Raw genomic sequence first — 18,079 nt, 5'->3', positions numbered from 1 at the left:
CCCACGCCCCGACGCCTTCGTTTCGAAACCCCGCCTCCCCTCGTGACGTCATCACATGCGGCCGCGTTGGCCTATAAAAGCCGTGCGGGCCGCGTCTGTTCCCAACCTCGCTGTGGATCACACCCACCTACGACAGGAGCCCCGTATCCTTTCGTTGCGACAGTGCTTGCCCCCGCAGGTGATAACCTGAGACCCCGAGCCCGGCACCGGAGGGCGAGATGAACGCTCTGGCCTCCCGAGTCGTCCAGATCTGCGATCGCTGGTGGCAACCCGAGCCGGCCCTCCTGCCCCCAGGGTGAGGCGCAGCCCTGAGTCGGTGAGTGAGGGGTCCGAACGCCTGGTACCGCCCCCCCCAACCGGCAATTGGGGGCTGGGGATCAGACTCCTGGTCAGTGAGGAGGGAGTTTACATTTCTGGGTACCGAGACAGAGGGTTTGAGGCCGGGACTCCGGGGTCCTGAGGAACAAGGGCCTGGGAGCCCAGACTCCTGTGTCTGGGGTGAGATGGGACAAGGACGCACTCCATGGAGAAGGAAGGAGAAGAAATTGGGAGCCTGGAGGCCTGAGCCTGGCGAGAGGAGGGTTCTGGAAGCCAGACTCATGAGTCCCCGGGTACTCTTGAGTACCCTGCGGAGGTCTTAACTTTTGAGTCTCAGAGGGAGGAGAGTGATGAGGGCCTGATCTGTTGATCCTCAGGAGGATGAGAGAGCCAGGGACTAGGACCTTGTCCCCAAGGGGACCAAGTAGAGGACCTGTATTCTCAGTTCTGGGGTCTGGGATTTCTGGGTCTGAGAGAAGAGGCTGGGGGGCTGGCTCAGACTCCTGGGTATGGAGAGAAGAGAGGTGGGAACCACTGGGCCTCTGCTGGAGATGGGAGTGGCAGGGATCAGCAAGGAATGTGGGACAGGAATCTCTTGTTGCTATTTGTGTTACTATTTCCGTTGCTATGACTCACAGTCATCCCTTGATGCTCTCCCCTACGTGACTTCTAAACTCTATTTCCTTTTGTTTATTTCCAGCCCAGACAGATGGCCCCAGGCCAAGTGCCCCATCATTGTGCCTCCTGGAGGGAAACCTACCCCTTTTTCCTCCTGTCCCCACTGATGGGCCTTCTCAGCAGGGCCTGGAGCCACCTGAGGGGCCCAGGACCCCCAGAACCCTGGCTGTTGGAAGCAGTAACCGAAGCTGATCAGGGAGAAGCTGGCCTGGGGGGAGAAACCAAGACATTTCCGGCCACCTGCCATGCCCCCTGGGTCAGGCACTTTCAAGGGGAGACTGGAGACAGTGGAGCAGCTGAGGAGGATGGAGAAGCATTCTGGGAGGCCTGCCATGATTTAAAAGCCAACCGTTCTCCTCTTAAAGCCTGGGAACTTTCAGATGTTGATGACGAAGAATATGCTGGGGACCAAGCAGCCAGTTTCCCTAAAGAGCAAGGAGGTGAATTTAGAAATGGCCAGCCTGCTCCCCTGTCCCCCAGCCTTCTAAGAACCCTGCAAGAACCTCGTGGAGAGGAGCCATCTATGGAAGGAGTTGCTGCTGAAGATGAAATGGTCACGTTCTTCTCTTTTCCTCCATCACTCTGGGAGTGTGGTGCAGAGGAGGAGGAGGAGGGGGAGGAAGCTGTACACAAAGAAGCTGCCAGAACACCTACTGCCCCTTTATCTCCGGGATCCAAGCCCAAAGCTCAGGTGTACTGTGCTGGAGAAGAAGGGGTTCAAGCCACAGAGGAAGAAAGAACAGAGAACAGAGAAGTCAGAAAGAGCTGTGTTTCCCCCTCATCTTCAGGCTTTCACACCGGGGCCTGGGAGTGGTGTTCAGGAGAGGACACAGAGGAAGAAGATGAGAACAGTGATACAGGACCAGCTGAGGAGGAGGGAGAAGCTGAGGGTCCCTCTTCCATCCCACCCACAAGTGCCCTCGTGAGGGCCTGGGTGTATCGACCAGGAGAGGACACAGAGGAAGAAGATGAAGACAGTGATACAGGACCAGCTGAGGAGGCGGCGGAAGCTGAGGGTCCCTCTTCCATCCCATCCACAAGTGCCCTCGTGAGGGCCTGGGTTTATCGACCAGGAGAGGACACAGAGGAAGAAGATGAAGACAGTGATACGGGACCAGCTGAGGAGGAGGGAGAAGCTGAGGGTCCCTCTTCCATCCCACCCACAAGTGCCCTCGTGAGGGCCTGGGTTTATCGACCAGGAGAGGACACAGAGGAAGAAGATGAAGACAGTGATACAGGACCAGCTGAGGAGGAGGCGGAAGCTGAGGGTCCCTCTTCCATCCCATCCACAAGTGCCCTCGTGAGGGCCTGGGTTTATCGACCAGGAGAGGACACAGAGGAAGAAGATGAAGACAGTGATACAGGACCAGCTGAGGAGGAGGGAGAAGCTGAGGGTCCCTCTTCCATCCCATCCACAAGTGCCCTCGTGAGGGCCTGGGTGTATCGACCAGGAGAGGACACAGAGGAAGAAGATGAGGACAGTGATACGGGACCAGCTGAGGAGGAGGGAGAAGCTGAGGGTCCCTCTTCCATCCCACCCACAAGTGCCCTCGTGAGGGCCTGGGTTTATCGACCAGGAGAGGACACAGAGGAAGAAGATGAAGACAGTGATACAGGACCAACCAAGGAGGAGGGAGAAGTTGAGGCCACAGATACCTTCTCAAGGGCCTGGGTATATAGACCAGGAGAGGACACAGAGCAGGAAGAGGATTCAGAAGCAGCTCACTCTGAGCCAAGTCCCTCCCTTCAAGCTCAGAGCACCCTCCACAGGGGCTGGACACACCGGCCTAGGAAGGAGGACACGGGGGCAGGGGCAGTTGCTGAGGAGCGGGGAGAAGCTGAGCCCTGCCCCTTCCGAGTGGCCATCTATTTACCTGGAGAGAAGCTACCACCTCCGTGGGCTCATCCTCAGCTGCCCCTCCGACTGCGGAGGCGACTCAAGCCCACAGAAACCCCCACCCGGCATCCAGACCCTGAGACGTCCCTACAGTCTCGAAAGGTGGGTACTGATGGCTCAGTTTATCGAGTCTTAGGGAGGAGCTGGAACTCCTGGGCTTGGGGAGGGGGGTGCAGGAGGGCTGGATGCCTCAACTTCTGGGTCCCCTGCGTGTTGCAGAGGGTTGCGTGTGAACTCTGTTGGGAGGGCTGCATTCACTGTAATGCAATCCTTTGCAAGAGGCTGGGGCCCCATGGGAAGGGGGAGCAGCTATGGCTCAGGTTAGCTCCTGGAAACAGCCTCCGCCTACAGTGAGTCACGTGGAGAATCCCGTGGGCTCCTGATGAGCGAGTGACTCAGACAACAAGCATTTTTGCGTCACTCATTTTTGTTTGGGTTCTCTCTCTCTTCCCCTCCCCCACCCCCACCCCCCCCTGCGGACACACGTCTGTGCTGCTCTGTCTCCAGGTTCGCTTCTCTGAGAAGGTCTCTGTCCATCTCCTGGCTGTCTGGGCAGGACCAGCCCAGGCCGCCCGCCGGGGACCCTGGGAGCAGCTCGCCCGGGATCGCAGTCGCTTCGCCCGGAGGATTGCCCAGGCCCAGGAGCAGCTGGGCCCCTGTCTCACCCCTGCCGCCCGGGCCAGGGCCTGGGCCCGCTGCGGGAATCCTACTTCCCTTCTGGCCGCCACACCTGCTGCCCCCCAGATCTCACCACTGTCCTCCATCCAGGCCACACCCTTGAGCCAAGTTGGGGCATCTCCCCCCACTCCTGTGTCCCCTTCTCCTTGCCTGGACCTCAGTGGGAGGCGTGGCTAAGATCACGGAGTTCTATGTTTCTATTAGTTATTTATTTTTGTGTGTCATTTTATAATAAAAAATAAAACTTGCTGATTTGTAACAAGCAATGTCACCGTCACTGTGTGTACTAACCTGACAATAATCCACTACCCTGGGGATAAAGGCTTGTACCTCAATAGAGGACAAACTCTTATTTCCCATCATCCCTCAAATTTGCCTCTTCTTGTCTTAAGCTTCTTTTGAGCTAAGGGCTGGTGGGTCTTTTTTCTTTTCTTTTACTTATTTATTTATTTGGGAGAGAGAGAGAGCGAATGAGAAGGGAGATCAGAGGGAGAAGCAGACTCCCTATGGAGCTGGGAGCCTGATGTGGGACTTGATCCCAGGATTCTGGGATCGTGACCTGAGCTGAAGGCAGTCACTTAACCAACCAAGCCACCCAGGTGCCCCAGGTCTTTTTCTCCTTTGGTATCGGCCTAAATTTTATTAAACTTGCAACAGTTATCTCCCCAAGGGGGCTGGGGGCTGGAATCCCTGATCTGTAGAAAATAGTTCAATTCCAGTTTTCTGTGCCTCCCTTGAATATACTCGTCCTCCCGCTGGCCTTTAACTGCTGGCTGCTTGAGGATTTCAGTGGTCCAATTTCACCTTCTTAAAGCCCTGTTCCATACTCTTCTTACCTATACGACTTGACTAACAATAGCACATGCCTTATAGGACTGTAAGACCCCCAAAGGAGTTCATATTTATTTATTTGCGTTTTTAATAGGTTTTATTTTTAAGTAACCCCCACACCCAGCGTGAGGCTTGAACTCACAACGCTGAAATCAAGATTCCCACCGTCCACCAACTGAGCCATCCAGGCATCCCAAGTTCATATTCAAAACAATGTTCACCAAATAATAAATGTTAGTTAAGTGTAGCTAATATTGTAATCATTCTCTCTCACCCATGCATGTCTTCAATGACCCATCCAAGTTCATGTCTCCAACTCAGAAGTCTTTCTGATGCTCAAATACCTTGCCCCTCTTCAGTGGTTCCCCAGGCTCTGGCCACACTAGTCTCCTTCCATTTTCCCAAACCGATCGAGCCCCCTTTTCACCTTATGACCTTTGTATGAGCTGTGCCTACTCCCTGATGTTCTCGCCCCTGACCCCTCTGGCCCTAGTTCCTCGTGATTTTTCAGACGTGGTGTGAAAATCACTTTTTTATAGATACCTTGATGTGACCCAGCTGAATTGTGCCTCCACGTGCTTTTCTCCTTTGTGGCAAAGGAGCATTTTGATTTTGTGTTGTTGTCTAAGGCCCATCTCCCATGACTGTGACTCCGGTGAAAGTAGGTGTCGCTGAAAAGCCCACTCCCCAGAGCACAGGACTGGGCACGCAGGCAGAGTAGGATGTGTTGGTTATGAGTAAGGTGGTGCAAAATGAGGCTCGCGGGGGCCCTTCCTCCAAATGAGCAGGCACAGAAGCTGGTGAGGGCATGACATTTCATTGCATTACTCACATGCCAGCTTGCCATCGAAACTGGACAAGCAGATGGCAAAGGCTTGGAGCGGGCAAAGTGGGAAGCGGAAATCCATGGTGAACGTGTCTGGGGCCACGCGGCCGAACTGGAGCACCAGGTAGTCGGCTGAGGAGGAAGTCAGAAACTAAGGAAACCTAGCCCCCACTCCTCAACTTCCTTCCGCGGGTCTCTGAACTTCGAGATTACCACTTCTCAGAGGCTCGTCGACGCTCCCACTAAGCCCAGAAAACCTGAGGGCCGTTTAAACTACAGTTCCCAAGAGGCTTTGCAATAACGCGGGCTCGGCCCTACCTAGAAAAAAGCTCAAGGGCTGATTGGGGAAGTAGTTCTCGTCCGCTCATCCCTCGCCCTTCCAGCCCTGGCCCAGGTAAACCGGTTCCTAGGAGCTCACGGTCATCCGGATGCACGATCTGGAAGTTCTTGACCGAGGCCCGAGTGACTCGACCGTGAAAATTGAGTACGTAGGCGCCGCTCTCGTTGCTCCACGACGGGGCTTTGTTTTGCAGCAGGACAAGCCCCTGACGGGCCCCGCGTTGGAGGCGACTCAATAGCGACTCCTGTTCCTAGAAGATAAAGCAGGGGGCGTGGTTAAGCTTCCACCACTGAACTTTTTTTCTTGGGATGCAGATTTTGCGTTCCTAATCTCTCTTCCTTGAGAAACACGGAAATCTGACAGACTCCCTCTGGCTTCACATAGGACCACCTGCAAGCCATGGGCCCCCTTCTCCCTTAGGGCCTAGGGCAGATCTCCCAGGCCTTCCTCCCCGACTGACCCAGAAATTCCCAACCTTAACCAACTCACGTTTTGAGGTTGGATACGGATTCTCTGGTTCTGGGCATTGATTTCTGGAATGATCACAGTCATTTTCCGGGGCCCTCGGAATCCCAAGACGTTGGTTTCCTGAAGGTATTGTGCTCCGGTTGGCCTGGCTCTTTCTCCCTCCCCACCGTCCTGCTTCATTCTCTCTTGTCTCCCACACACTTACATAACACACAGCCCCCAGCTCCTCTCTGATCCGAGCAGTCTCCGGGATGAAATTCTTCCTTTCAGGATTCACCCCATTGTCAAAGATGGTGAACTTGGTGCCCAAGACATTAGATCTGCCCCAGGAGGAGAGTGAGTGGTCAGGGTAAAAATAATTACTGTTTTGCTGTACATTAAGTGCTTTCCCACATCGTGTCATCAACTCTTCCCATTAACCCTCTAGTTGGCACTTGGGTTCCGTGTTCCGTGCATCTACAGTCCCGCCCCTTCTGTTTCTTTGATGAGCCATGATTTTTAGTCTCCTGCCTTTTAGGCGCCTTCTTCCCCCTAAAATACAAGAATACGCACACCACAGCCCTGGCCTATGGGAATTAGGAGTCCCACCCTCTTGCCACCCAATAAGTCAAACGTCTTAAACGTCAACCTCTGCTCCAAATCCCTTAGTTTTCTTATTTCCACCCATGCTGGGGCTACCGCCTAAGATATACACAGCCCATCAATCCTTAAGACGAAAGGTCCTAAAACAGGTGGAACTTGTGCCTGGTGGCCCGATTGTCCTCTCTCCCCCAACCCTCCCGGCACCCCCAAGCCCTCCTGCCACCTGTTTCTCACACATATCAGGGCTCTGCCCACCTGACTTTGCCCACAAAGTTGTCCCCATCCCGAGACAGGTCTGTGGGGTCCAGGGAAATGAGGTAATTCGAGGTTTTGCTCCTTTTTCTCTTGCGCCCAGCCAGGAGGAAGTGCTGTGGGTAGGAAGCATGGCCCATCAGAATCAGTTTCTAGTATCTGGCTAGGGTTAGGGGTCCAAGATAAAAACAAAACAAAACAAAACAAAAAAACACCGTGTCCCCAAGGCAGAGGAGAGGGTAATAGAGCAAAAAGTATCTCGAGCCTTGCTCTGGAAGATGTGGTTCTCACTGAAGGAAGTCATCAGCTGGGTCCTGAAGGGGAGCTTCACATCTTAATATCCCCCTCATTCCTTCGGCCACTGGGTCCTGGGTCAGGGCTGAGCCCTGGCAGCGTTGAGCCTAACTGTGGCAGGCTGGGTGGCTTTGGAGACTAGGAAGGAGGCTCCAGAGGGACTTTGGTAGGCATCTCATCAGGCAAAAGCAGGTCTAGCACTACTGAGTAGGGGGAAACCCTCTCTTTGGAAGACTGCCTGGAGGAGAGGCCGCCCAGCCCCTGCGGAGGGGGAAGTTGGCAGTTGAGAGGGGCGTGGTTTGGTTCTAGACTAGGCAATCCGCGAGGGGAGGGGCTTGGTTCCTAGGGGGTGGGACTTATCCCAGGATTGGGGAGGGGCCTGATAAATGAGAAGGTTCAGCGAGAGACTGAATTTGGACAAACACAGTGGGGCCAACACTTCAAGAGGGTGTGTAAGGGGTAAGGTTTTAGACCCTCAGACGGCGAGGCCTGACTTTAAGAAAGGTGGGCCCATCTCGAGTGGACGAGGCTGTTACGGGCTTGGTTAGGGCCTATGCTACCGCGAAAGCAGCCTAGTTCGGAGAACGTTAGGGTTTGGCGTTGGAGTTCAAAAGTCCTTGCTCAGTGTCATCACTGAGCAAGACCTGGATTCGTGGAAGTCTTGACCTCGCTCAGTAAGGGGCGGGACTTGCCCCCTGGGAGGTGGGGTTTGCTGGAGAGGAGGCCAGACCGCACCTTCTGGCCTTCGGCGGCATCCAGGTACAGATAGTAGAAAGGGAACATGCCCTTGTCTACGCCGCGCTTGTCGCGGCTGATGCGACACTGCATCGTGCGGCCGCGCAGCGCCGGCCGCAGCACATAAGCTTCCATGTCCTCTCCCAGACGAGGGCCAGGCGCGCGGAGAGGCGCGCGGGGCGAGCTGCCCACATCACTGCTTCCCGCGCCGACCTCGCCTTCCGGGGTCTCGGACACCTCTTCGGCTGCCGGTGGGGACGTCCTCACTCTGGACTCCAACTCCTCTTTCTTCTCTTCCAGGTCTTCGCCCTAGTCCACGCGCCAAATTAAAACTGAGGCATGGCTGAGACCCGCCTCCACCGCAGCCTTACCAACTGCTGATTGGCCATGCCGGCGCAGGGTTACGCCCTCTCCCAACCATGTTTTCTGACTATTGGTCAAACGTCTTAGCTACGTGTTGATTGGCCAGCACCTTCAAGGGGCCCACCCAATCAAGCCTTCATCATCTGTTCATTGGTCACCACTAATAGCGACCCTCTGGAGCAACGCCCGCCCCATCTACCCATTGGGAGAATCTCTTCGACAGCACTGTCGGTTCCGCTAAAACCAGTGTTGTTTCGGTCCAGATAACATCTAACATGGCCCGGATCTCAGCAGCTGAAACTGTCTTACTCACTCAGCGTGAGTGCCAACTGGCCCTTCCCTATCACTGATTCACCCCCTCCAAAGCTCGCTGCCTTTCGGTGGGCTGGATTTTGAGGTATGCCTACATCAATATAAATCCTCCAGATTGACTTCATAAACGGTGCACACCCAGAAACACTGGTAGCCCAATCATAACAGGTTCCACCCATCAGCAAAAAGGGCCTCTGATTGGGCTGCAGACCCACCCTCTCTCGAGTCCGAGGCTAGCTAGCCCTCCACTTAAATCCTGATTGGCTGTGCCACCTCCTACCTTGTTGGAGGCCAAGTCTCCGCGTCCCAGGTCATCATCCATGCCCGGGTTTGGTTGTGGACTGGGGGCCTCGTATTCATTTCCAACATCCCGGGGTTCACTCTCTTCCTCCGCACTGGCCCCTAAGGGGTGGAAAGGGCCAGAAAAAAAGACTGGTTCAGGGCACCTGGGTCCCAGGAGTTTAGGACCAGGTCACCAGTGCTGCTGGAAAAGGCCAGATATCCTGGGTTCCTGGCCTCTCCATATTATTCATGCCAGATCCTCCAGCTCCCCCATGTGCACGGTGTCTACACTGGCTGAGTAGTCTCTCCCCTGGGTCTAAGGACAGGGGTGGGGTTAGAGTCCTCCCTTTACCTTGTCCCAAAGAACGCATCCGAGAGATGGGCAACTAAAATGGGAGGGAGGAACGGGGTTTGAGGTGATAATCAAGGACCCTGTTATTGAATCGCTGGTCATGTCATGAGAATAGAAGGAATTGTCATACAAGAAATAATAGTAACGAAGTACTGATGATGCTACAACATAGAGAGACATTAAAAACATGCTAATCAAAAGCAGCCAATCATGAAAGATCATATACTATGTTATTCTATTTCAAAGAAATGTCCAAACTGAGAGGGGGATGGGGTAACTGGGTGTGGGCATTAAAGAGGACACATGATGTCACGAGTACTGGGTGTTATACACAACTGATGAATTATTGAACTCTACATCTGAAACTAATAATGTACCATATATTGGCCAATTGATCTTAAATTTTGAAGAAAAAAAAATGAAGTGTCCAGAATAGGCGAATCTAAAGAGACAGTACATTAGTGGTTGCCTAGGGCTGGGAGAAGTGAAGTGTGGAGAGGAGGGTGTTGGCGGGGGGGGGGGGGGGGGGGGCGTCACTGCTAAAAGGTACAGGGTTTCCTTTGGGATAATGATAATGTTCTAAAGCTGATTGTGGTGATGGTTGCTCGTCTTTGTAAATATACTAGAAACCATGGAATTGTAAGCTTGAAATGAGTAAATTGTATGGTATGAGAAATATATTTCAATAAAACTGTTACAAGAGGGGTGCCTGGATGGCTCAGTCGTTAAGCGGCTGCCTTCAACTCAGGTCATTGTCGCTGGGTCTTGGGATCAAGCCCAGCATTGGGCTCCCTGCTCAGCGGGAAGCCTGCTTTTCCCTCTCCCTCTCCCCCTGCTTGTGTTCCCTCCCTCACTGTGTGCCTCTCTCTCTGTGTATCAAATAAATAAAATCTTTAAAAAACAAAACTGTTTGGTTAAGCAGCTGCCTTCGGCTTGGGTCATGATCCCAGCGTCCTGGGATCGAGTCCCACATCGGGCTCCTTGCTCAGCAGGGAGCCTGCTTCTCCCTCTGCCTCTGCCTGCCATTCTGTCTGCCTGTGCTCGCTCTCTCCCCCCTCTCTGATAAATAAATAAAATCTTTAAAAAAAAATAAATAAATAAAATAAAAACCAAAACTGTTACAAGAAAGGGGGCCATATGGACCAGGGGACCGGATTCCACCCAGTGTCCCCGAAATTACCAGGTCGTTGGTGGGCTGGCCAACCCCTGCGTCGAGTCCCTGGAGGCTCTTTATAAGGAGGTGGAGAAGCGGGGACATCCTCCACGGAAACTTCCTCCAACTCTGGGTCGGAACTGTCTGGCAGCCAGGAGAAGGAAAGGGACTAGAGATCAGGATTTCAGGAGGTTGGGGAGGTGGGAAAGGGGCCTGGAGATTGAGATTCCTGAGTGTTGGAGAAGGAGTAGTTTCAGGATCTGGATTCCTTGGTGTGAGGGATGACAGGGCCCCTGGGGGCCTGGCCTCCTGGTTTCTTCGGAGAACAAGGATTGAGATTCCAGACTCCTGGATTCTGGTGGGAGTGTAGTTCTAGGGTACAGGCAGCCCAAGGACTCGAGATTACCTCCTTCTGTCGGCGATGCCAGTGGGCCATGCTCACCGCTGCCATCTCCACCGCAGCTCACGATGCCCAGGGCACTGTGGACACCAGAGCGCAGGTGTGCCTCTGGCACGTTTTCCTGGAGGAAAGGGTTCCCAAGGCCTAGGAGAAGGTGCAGCGAGACCCATTAACATGATGTACAAATTCCAGTCCTCTGCGAAGATACGCGCTCTCAGTGACTGCCTGCGTGACCACCCAAACCCCGGAGACCCATGCAGAACGCAAAATCCATCCTAAGGCTCAAGCAAGCACATCCCTGCGGCTAACTCCGTGCCTGCACAATCGCACACGCAGCTCTCGGTCTCTCTGGGACCGGTCTTGAAGATCCAGGCCTGGGCCCCCACCCGCCCCCGGGGCTTTGTTAATTCCAGCCTTCACTCTCCGGAATTGAATCTCTGCCTTTCTGCCTTTTCCAGGGCGGCCGCCTCCCCCGCCCCCGCCTGGACACCGTCCCCGGCCGGACACCGCCGCAGCTCTCGCGCCCCACCCTCTAGTTGCACCGGGCTCCGCCCCCGCGGTCTCCTTGCTCCGCCCCTGAGTTCTCCCGGGTCCTGCTCCCCGGTGCCCAAGGGCCCGGTACTGGTCTCATCAGGACTCCGCTTGGACCCTCCCCTTTCGGCCCTTGGGGGCCTGGTCCCAAACTCCCGCAGACCCCTCCCTCTGGGACTAGGCTCCTGCCCGACACTACAACTTTTCCTCACTGCTGTCACCCGCGAGGCGCTCCTCCCGTCGCCATGGTCGCCGGGGCCACAGGGAGGCGTCGGGATTGGCCTGAACCATGAGGGGCTCTTGGCGCTTCCGCCGCTGCTTCTTCTCAAAGAGCCGTCTCTGCGGAGTGGAAAACGGGGGTGTGGGGGCCAGGAACCGAACGGGAAGACGGGGCGAAGGAGGGCCTGGGGTAAGGGGAGGCATGCCTGGAGGGGAGTCCTGGAGTCCAGGCTCTCAGTCCCTCATCTCCTATTTCCTTGGATCCAGGAGTCCTGGCACCCGTCAGGTTCCCCAGGTCCTAGAAGTCCTGCCCTCCAAAACCCTTGTTCCTTAGAAACGTTGCATTCTCATCACCAAGATCTGTTTCTTTAGGATCCCCAATTCCTATTTTCTCATTTCCCAGTTGCAGACTTGATGCTTGGAGAGAGCCAAGGAGGGCCAGGAGTCCCAGAACAAAGTCCTGGGGTGGTGCCCCTGGAAGCTTTGGAAGACTGATGGGTGGGGGTGAGGGATGGGGGGGATTGGGGGGTGTCAGTACTCCTTGGCATAGTACCTGGTGTTCCAGCTTCTGCAGTCTCATGGCGATGAGCTCATCCCCCAGCACCCTGAGAGAGGAGCAGGGTCATGGTGACAACAAGCAGGGCACCCCAGCCGCCCCAAAGCCACCCCCCCTTCCCTTTCTTCTTGCCCAACTTTGGGTTCTGAGCACTGGTGAGGTCACAGAAGGAGCAGAACCTCAGTCTGCCCCACCAGTTCTGAAACTCTTTTTTTTCAGCACTGGCCTATCTAGAATGCAGGATTCAGGAGTCCAGGCCCCCAGCCCCTTACTGTGAGGCTGACAATGCTGAACTTGCAAACATGGCCATAAAGCCATGAAGTGAGTGTAGGCATAATCAAACCTTAAGCCCCTCCTGCACCCCCGTTTCCATCCTTGCCCATCCTGTTGCCCCACTCACTCTTTCTTCCATGTGTCATTCTCCTGAGACATTCTGGAGAAGCAAGAATGAAGAATCAGGACACAGACCCAAGATCCCAGTGGACTCCACCCTCCAACATCTGATCTTAAGCTTTAAAATTTTCTCCTGGACCCGTGCAGCCGGAATTCTAGCACCTCCTCCATCAGGGATCCAGCCGCCTTTTTCCAGCTTTCATGACTTTGATGGGCGCAGGAATCCAGTTCTCTCTCCCTCCAAATAGCTAACTCTCCTTTAAGTAGGCATGGAAACTTAGGACTCTTGGCCCCAAACACTCGACTCCTGTTGACCCCAGGTGGCCAGCACCCACCTGCCTGGGATCAGGCAGCTCCTCTCCTCGTGCCTGTGGAGGCTTTTCACATTCCCACTTTGGTACCTTGCCTCTCTGACCAATTTCTAAACAATACCTAACCCTCTCTTTAGCTGGGGACCTAATCTCTGGGTCTCTGGGAATTAAGCAGGCAAAGAAAGAGGGCTCAGAGGGAGGGGGGGAATTCCCACTGGGACCTGCCCTTATCCCCTCCCTCCTGGCCCCCCACACTCCACTTCCAACAAAGCAATGACCCTTGACCTCCACTGCAGCTAGGCAATCCTGCTCCAGGGTTCTGAAATGGAAGGGCGTGGAAGGTGTTCCTTAAAGGGACCCAAGAGAGCCGGCATCTCTGGGTCGCTCTACTACACACGTGTGTGTGTGCATACAACATGTGCATGTGTATATATGCACACACGTATGTCTATACGCATATATACATGTATACGTATATGTATATCCATGTGTGTATATGGAGTATACATATATGTGTCTTATATTAGATGTACATGGCTTTTATTAGATATATATCTCTATCTATCTATCTCATATATTATATGTTAGAAATTTATAAGATGACCTGTGCCAATTGCTACCGATCTGTAACTTGCAGCCACTTCTTGTGGAAAAATAGATGCGGAAAACTACAACAGCCAGGAGGCGGAGGCAGGCGCCTCCTGGCCAGCGGAAGTGGCCTCATTTTCCCCTGCCTGCAGGGAATTGTAGTTCTCTTCGAAAGCCTCCGCTCTCCGCAGGAAATGCGGCATCAAGAGTTAGAGCTTCCGAGAAGGGAACCGAGGCTTTCGAGAACAGACGAGCGACTTCGGCAAGGGGCGGATCGCTAGACAGGGACCTGGGACCTGGAGCCAACGCGGACCAATCAGACCTCTGAGGGCGGGTCCTCTGCTGGAAAGTGGGCGGGGCCTCGGGGGGAAATCACCCGAACGCGCCGGAGGTCTCAGCCCGGGAAAACGCCCTCTGCGCGGAAGGAAAGGTTAGGGTTTGGGAGGGGTCCTAGATTGGGTCGTGGGGTGGAGCGGGAGAAGGGGACCAGAGGGCTGGAAAACTGGGTCCCGGGGGGGATGGACTGGGCACCAGTACTTCTAGATCCTGGCGAAGAGGGAGGCTGAGGGGCCTGGACCTTTGGTTCTGTGGAAAAGGGGTTGAGATCTCGGATTCCTCAGTCTGAGCGAAGAGACTGGGTGCTGGGAGCTAGGACTTCTGGGTCTCAGGAAGGAAGAGCTGGAGGTGCGGAATCCTGTGTCCCGGGAAACGAGACGCTTTGAGTCTTGGCTCTTAGAAGGGGGACGGGGGCGGCGCTGGAGGCCCGGACTGCTGGGTCCATGGGAGTCCTGTCTGACTTGGGACAGACATTATCCACCTTTCTGCCCCCCACAGGCCACGCCGCCATGCCTTCCTCTGGGCCCAGCGCAGCCCTCCTTCTCCTCTTGCCACCGCTGCTGCTGCTGCGCACTGTCCTGGCCTTGCCCCTGGAGCGGGGGACGCCCAAGCAGGAGAGCCCTGCGACCGAGAACCCAGTGAGTGGCCCTGCCCTGCTTTCCCGCCAGGTGTTTGCAAGTGGTACTACAGTCCCGCGGATCCGCGTCGCTCCTGGGTGGATACTTCCCCCACCGCCGCGGCTTTAAGTTTGCCTGCCATTCTTTGCCGTCCTGGGGCTTTGACGTGGTGAAAAACTCGGGGCTAGTATACGTGTGTATGTGCATATTTCTAAGTCCCTGGCTCTGAGGCGTGGGGGAAATGAGGTCAGATTTAAGTGACAAATCTGCATTACCCCCCTATGTTTTAAGTGCCATCCCCAAGAAGGAATCTGAAAAAAGAACTACATTTCCCAGTAACACCTAGGGCAGGTGGAGTTCCTTAACTGGGGTGTGCTGGCTTCCTGGAGCTCGTGGGAGTTGTTAAAGCTGTGAAGGTAGTCCCAACATGTGTTTATCAGATGCTGTGAAACCTTTGGTCTTAGGGAATTTGAGACTCCCAAGGCTCAGGCGCTGATTTCTGGCCTGACTGCTCCTACAGCCTTCATCAGTAAGGGTCACGTCACTGTCTCTGGAAGGGATGGTTCTATGCTCCTGTGTGGCGGTCCCACCTTGTGAGCTAGGCCTGTGCTTGGTGACATCTTTGCAGGCACAGAAGGCACTTCTAAGTCCCCTTTCCCTTCATTCATCCCACACATTTCTTGAGAGTGGACACCAGGGTGATGGTCAGAGAGGAAGGATTGTGAACTGAAATGCAAAATGCAAGGAAGGACATTCCAGGCAGGGGGGAACAGCCTGGGCCAAGACACTGTGGTGTGGAGAGCAGAGTGAGTAGAGAGACATGGAGGTGGCCAGTGGGACTGGAGCAGAATGGGGAGGGGGCAGGTCACGTGGGGCCTCAATGGGGAGCGCCCAGCCTTACTTCACAGGTGAGGCTGAAGCACAAGAGGGTTTAAGTAACTGCCCAAGAACTGAGGTTTCTAGGTGTAGCAAATAAAAACACAAGATGCCCAGTTAAAATTGAATTTCAGACAAGCATGCATAATGTTGCATATAAGTAAACTCTTGCAGTATATTTATAAGTTATTTGTTGTTTATCAGAAATTTAAAGTGAACTAGGCATTCTAGCTGTCCTAACAAGGTCACCTAGCTAGTAATTGGCAGATTTGGGATTCCAGCCCGTTGGCTAAACAAAAATGTACACACCTTGGGGCACCTGGCTGGCTTAGTCTGTATGGCATATGACTCTTGATCTCGGGGTTCTGAATTCGAGTCCCACACTGTGGTATAGAGATTACTAAAAATAGAATAGAACAGAATAGAATAGAACAAAACAGATAAATTAACTTTAAAATAATGATGTCAACACCTTAATTCCCAGAACCTGTGACTATCTTACCTTACAGGGCAAAAGAAGGTTTGCAGGTGTAATCGAGACAAGGCTCTTGATGGAAGGAAAAGTTAGCCTGTGTTATCCAAGTGGGCCCAACGTAAACACAAGTGTTCTCTATAAGAGGGAAGCAAGAAGGTCAAAGTCAGAGGTGATAGGATAACGTAAGCAGAGGTCACAGTGATGCAGTCATGTGGCAAGGAACACGGGCAACCTCTAGCAGCTAGAAAAGGCAAGGAAACAGATTCTCCCTTAGGGTTTCCAGAATGAACTCAGCCCTGTCCTGTTCTGAGCTTCTGACCTTCAGAACGCTAAGGGAATACATTCGGGTTGCTGTCAGCCAGTGGGAAGTCGGTATACCCACAGGGGCCTGGCTGAGCCATCAGATTATCCGGCTCCTACCGCGTGCTCGCTACTTATGAAATGATGGCAGTAATAGATTGAGGATCGTGCCAGGCCCTTCATCTTGTGTACTTTTCACCATGGCGCTGAGAAGCAGGGAATTTATTGCCTATTTTATTTTTTATGATTTTATTTATTTGTCACAGGAAGAGAGAGACAGAGAGAGAGAGAGAGCGCTAGCAGGGGAAACTGCAGGCAGAGGGGGAAGCAGGCTTCCCGCTGAACAAGGAGCCTGATGCAGGATTCGATCCTAGAACCCCAGGATCATGACTCCAGCTGAAGGCAGATGCTTAATGGGCCGAGCCACCCAGGCATGCCACCCACCTACACACGCCAGTCTGGGTCTAGGAGCGTAGGGATTTTTGTCTGTCTTGGTCACTTGCCGAGTCCCTAGCAGAGCACCTAGTGCGCGGTAGGAGCGCGGGGATTGCCTGATGAACGATGGATGAGAGTATGTTTCACGGCTCGCCAGCAAATACTGGTGTGTCCACCCTGAGCACCCGCTCCATGTGTGGCGTCGGGCTGGGTGTCTGTCTCCCCGTGTGATGTCTACTTTGTCTCCACCAATGGCCTGGGAGGAGACAAGTACCTCGGCCCAGGGGATCAGCCTGGTCTTACGGAGCAGCTGGGGATCAGAACCAGGGCCACCTGGCTCTAGAAGCTTTGTCCCATGGGGCAGGCCTGCCTCTTGCTCCCAGCACGGGGCCTCGGTGTCCTTCAGCCGGCCCCCAGGGATGTCGGCCCTGGCTCCTAGGCACAGGGAGAACGGGGGGGGGGGGCGCTGTGTTCATCCCTGTCCCCTCAGGACACTGGCCTGTACTACCACCGGTACCTCCAGGAAGTCATCAACGTGCTGGAGACAGACGGGCATTTCCGTGAGAAGCTGCAGGCTGCGAACGCCGAGGACATCAAGGTGCGGCTGGGCACAGGCCAGGTGGGAGGGAACGAGGGGCGCGTGCTCGTTCCTGTTGCTCTGCACTTCCATGCCGTGTGACCGCCCCGTGCTGTGCCTCAGTTTCCCCATCTGTAAAGAGGGCGCACTAGCCGAGTCTGCGTTACAGGGTTCAGCTTAGGATCACTAGAGGTGAGATGCGTCAAGGATGGAGATGCACAGGGTGGCGGTCCTCGCACCTACCATGCACGTGCAGGTCCCCTGAGGGCCAGGCTGGTGTGTCCTGCTCAGGAAGAATTCAAGACACAGGAGATGCGGTTGCAGCTCGCCTCCCCTCTAGCTCACGTTGGGCCTCCAGAGGGGCCGAGATTGTCGTCATTTTATGAAGGAGGACATGGAGGCCCTCATGGCAGTGTTTGTCATCCATATAGGCTCTGTGTCCCCACAGGGCTGGCTGATGGCGGCTTCCCCCTCCACAAGGAGATGGGGCTGACTGGCCCCCTTTCCTCCTTCCTGCCCTGCTGCACACAGACTCCCCCACCCCGTTCAGGTGCGTGTGGGCATGCCCCACCTAGAGGGGCCTCCTTGAGTCCTTGGTCCCAGAGAGGACCCAGGTGGCCCTGCTCCCCCAAAGCCTCCTGGCATTTCTGGGGCTCCCATGTCTCCCCCATCTACCTGGCCACCAGTGACGGACCAGCAGAGCCAGAGACCCTAAAGCTCAGTCCCTCCCATTGCCCACCTGGGATAACCTGAGGTGCAGCCATCCCCAACAGGCTGCCAGGGTTCAAGATCATATCAGTGGGAAATGATCTTGGAAACAGAAGGGCCAGTGAGGCAGGCAGAGTGTGGAGAGCGACGGGTGCCCAGTACAATGAACAATCCCAGCTCCTCCTCATGTGCTCCGGGCTGAGCAGCCTCACCCTCTGGACCCTGGTGTCTTTCTCAGATACTGGGGGTTCTGATGCAACACTTTGCGGGACGTGAGAGGTGTAGGATGGTGAAGATCCCCACCTCAGGGCCTGCTCTGGCACATCGTGAGGCCACAGTGGATGTCAGTCATCATCCTTGGTGGTGGCAGTAATATCTGCTTGAGTAGGAAAAGAA

At 54.5% G+C, this 18,079-nt stretch overlaps 3 protein-coding genes across 11 annotated transcripts in view; 2 read left to right on the top strand and 1 right to left on the bottom strand.

The window, feature by feature from the left end:
* The first annotated feature begins 83 nt into the window (after nt 1-83).
* On the top strand, nt 84-3,833 carry PPP1R15A (protein phosphatase 1 regulatory subunit 15A). Its single transcript, XM_059151356.1, has 3 exons — nt 84-316; nt 1,019-2,995; nt 3,401-3,833. The coding sequence occupies exons 2-3, from the start codon at nt 1,028-1,030 to the stop codon at nt 3,746-3,748; spliced, it is 2,316 nt and encodes a 771-aa protein (XP_059007339.1). The 5' UTR covers nt 84-316; nt 1,019-1,027; the 3' UTR covers nt 3,749-3,833.
* A 605-nt stretch (nt 3,834-4,438) lies between these two features.
* TULP2 (TUB like protein 2) overlaps nt 4,439-18,079 on the bottom strand; it is a 17,257-nt gene continuing 3,616 nt past the window's right edge. Inside the window, exons 2-14 of one of the 6 annotated variants that reach the window (XM_059151361.1) lie at nt 15,691-15,798; nt 12,468-12,500; nt 12,065-12,116; nt 11,505-11,631; nt 10,768-10,905; nt 10,389-10,505; nt 8,855-8,976; nt 7,900-8,208; nt 6,874-6,986; nt 6,242-6,356; nt 6,058-6,156; nt 5,647-5,818; nt 4,439-5,360 (exon numbers count right to left, since the gene is read on the bottom strand). In XM_059151361.1, coding sequence (XP_059007344.1) covers nt 5,227-5,360; nt 5,647-5,818; nt 6,058-6,156; nt 6,242-6,356; nt 6,874-6,986; nt 7,900-8,208; nt 8,855-8,976; nt 10,389-10,505; nt 10,768-10,905; nt 11,505-11,631; nt 12,065-12,116; nt 12,468-12,499 — 1,530 coding nt within the window. In that variant the 5' untranslated portion in view covers nt 12,500; nt 15,691-15,798 and the 3' untranslated portion in view covers nt 4,439-5,226. Of the gene's footprint in view, nt 5,361-5,646; nt 5,819-6,057; nt 6,157-6,241; nt 6,357-6,873; nt 6,987-7,899; nt 8,209-8,854; nt 8,977-10,388; nt 10,506-10,767; nt 10,906-11,504; nt 11,632-12,064; nt 12,117-12,467; nt 12,501-12,622; nt 12,749-12,795; nt 13,043-15,690; nt 16,896-18,079 lie in introns of those variants that run through there. The other 5 variants (XM_059151360.1, XM_059151364.1, XM_059151362.1 and 2 more) reach the window with 5 other exon arrangements.
* NUCB1 (nucleobindin 1) overlaps nt 13,631-18,079 on the top strand; it is a 19,285-nt gene continuing 14,836 nt past the window's right edge. Inside the window, exons 1-3 of one of the 4 annotated variants that reach the window (XM_059151370.1) lie at nt 13,631-13,789; nt 14,194-14,333; nt 16,922-16,996. In XM_059151370.1, coding sequence (XP_059007353.1) covers nt 14,205-14,333; nt 16,922-16,996 — 204 coding nt within the window. In that variant the 5' untranslated portion in view covers nt 13,631-13,789; nt 14,194-14,204. Of the gene's footprint in view, nt 13,790-13,896; nt 14,044-14,193; nt 14,364-16,888; nt 16,997-18,079 lie in introns of those variants that run through there. The other 3 variants (XM_059151369.1, XM_059151367.1, XM_059151368.1) reach the window with 3 other exon arrangements.

The sequence above is a fragment of the Mustela lutreola genome, chromosome 16 (genome assembly GCF_030435805.1).
Source record: "Mustela lutreola isolate mMusLut2 chromosome 16, mMusLut2.pri, whole genome shotgun sequence".
Classification (NCBI taxonomy): Eukaryota; Metazoa; Chordata; class Mammalia; order Carnivora; family Mustelidae; genus Mustela; species Mustela lutreola.
The sequence above is the reverse complement of the archived record's forward strand: the minus strand, read 5'-3'. Positions and strand labels throughout refer to the sequence as shown.

Bases quoted from the DNA above. Each gene is read 5' to 3' on its own strand.
- PPP1R15A (XM_059151356.1), top strand. From the start codon at position 1,028: ATGGCCCCAGGCCAAGTGCCCCATCATTGTGCCTCCTGGAGGGAAACC. The intron at 2,996-3,400 runs GTGGGTACTGAT...CTCTGTCTCCAG, and splicing joins CGTCCCTACAGTCTCGAAAG to GTTCGCTTCTCTGAGAAGGT.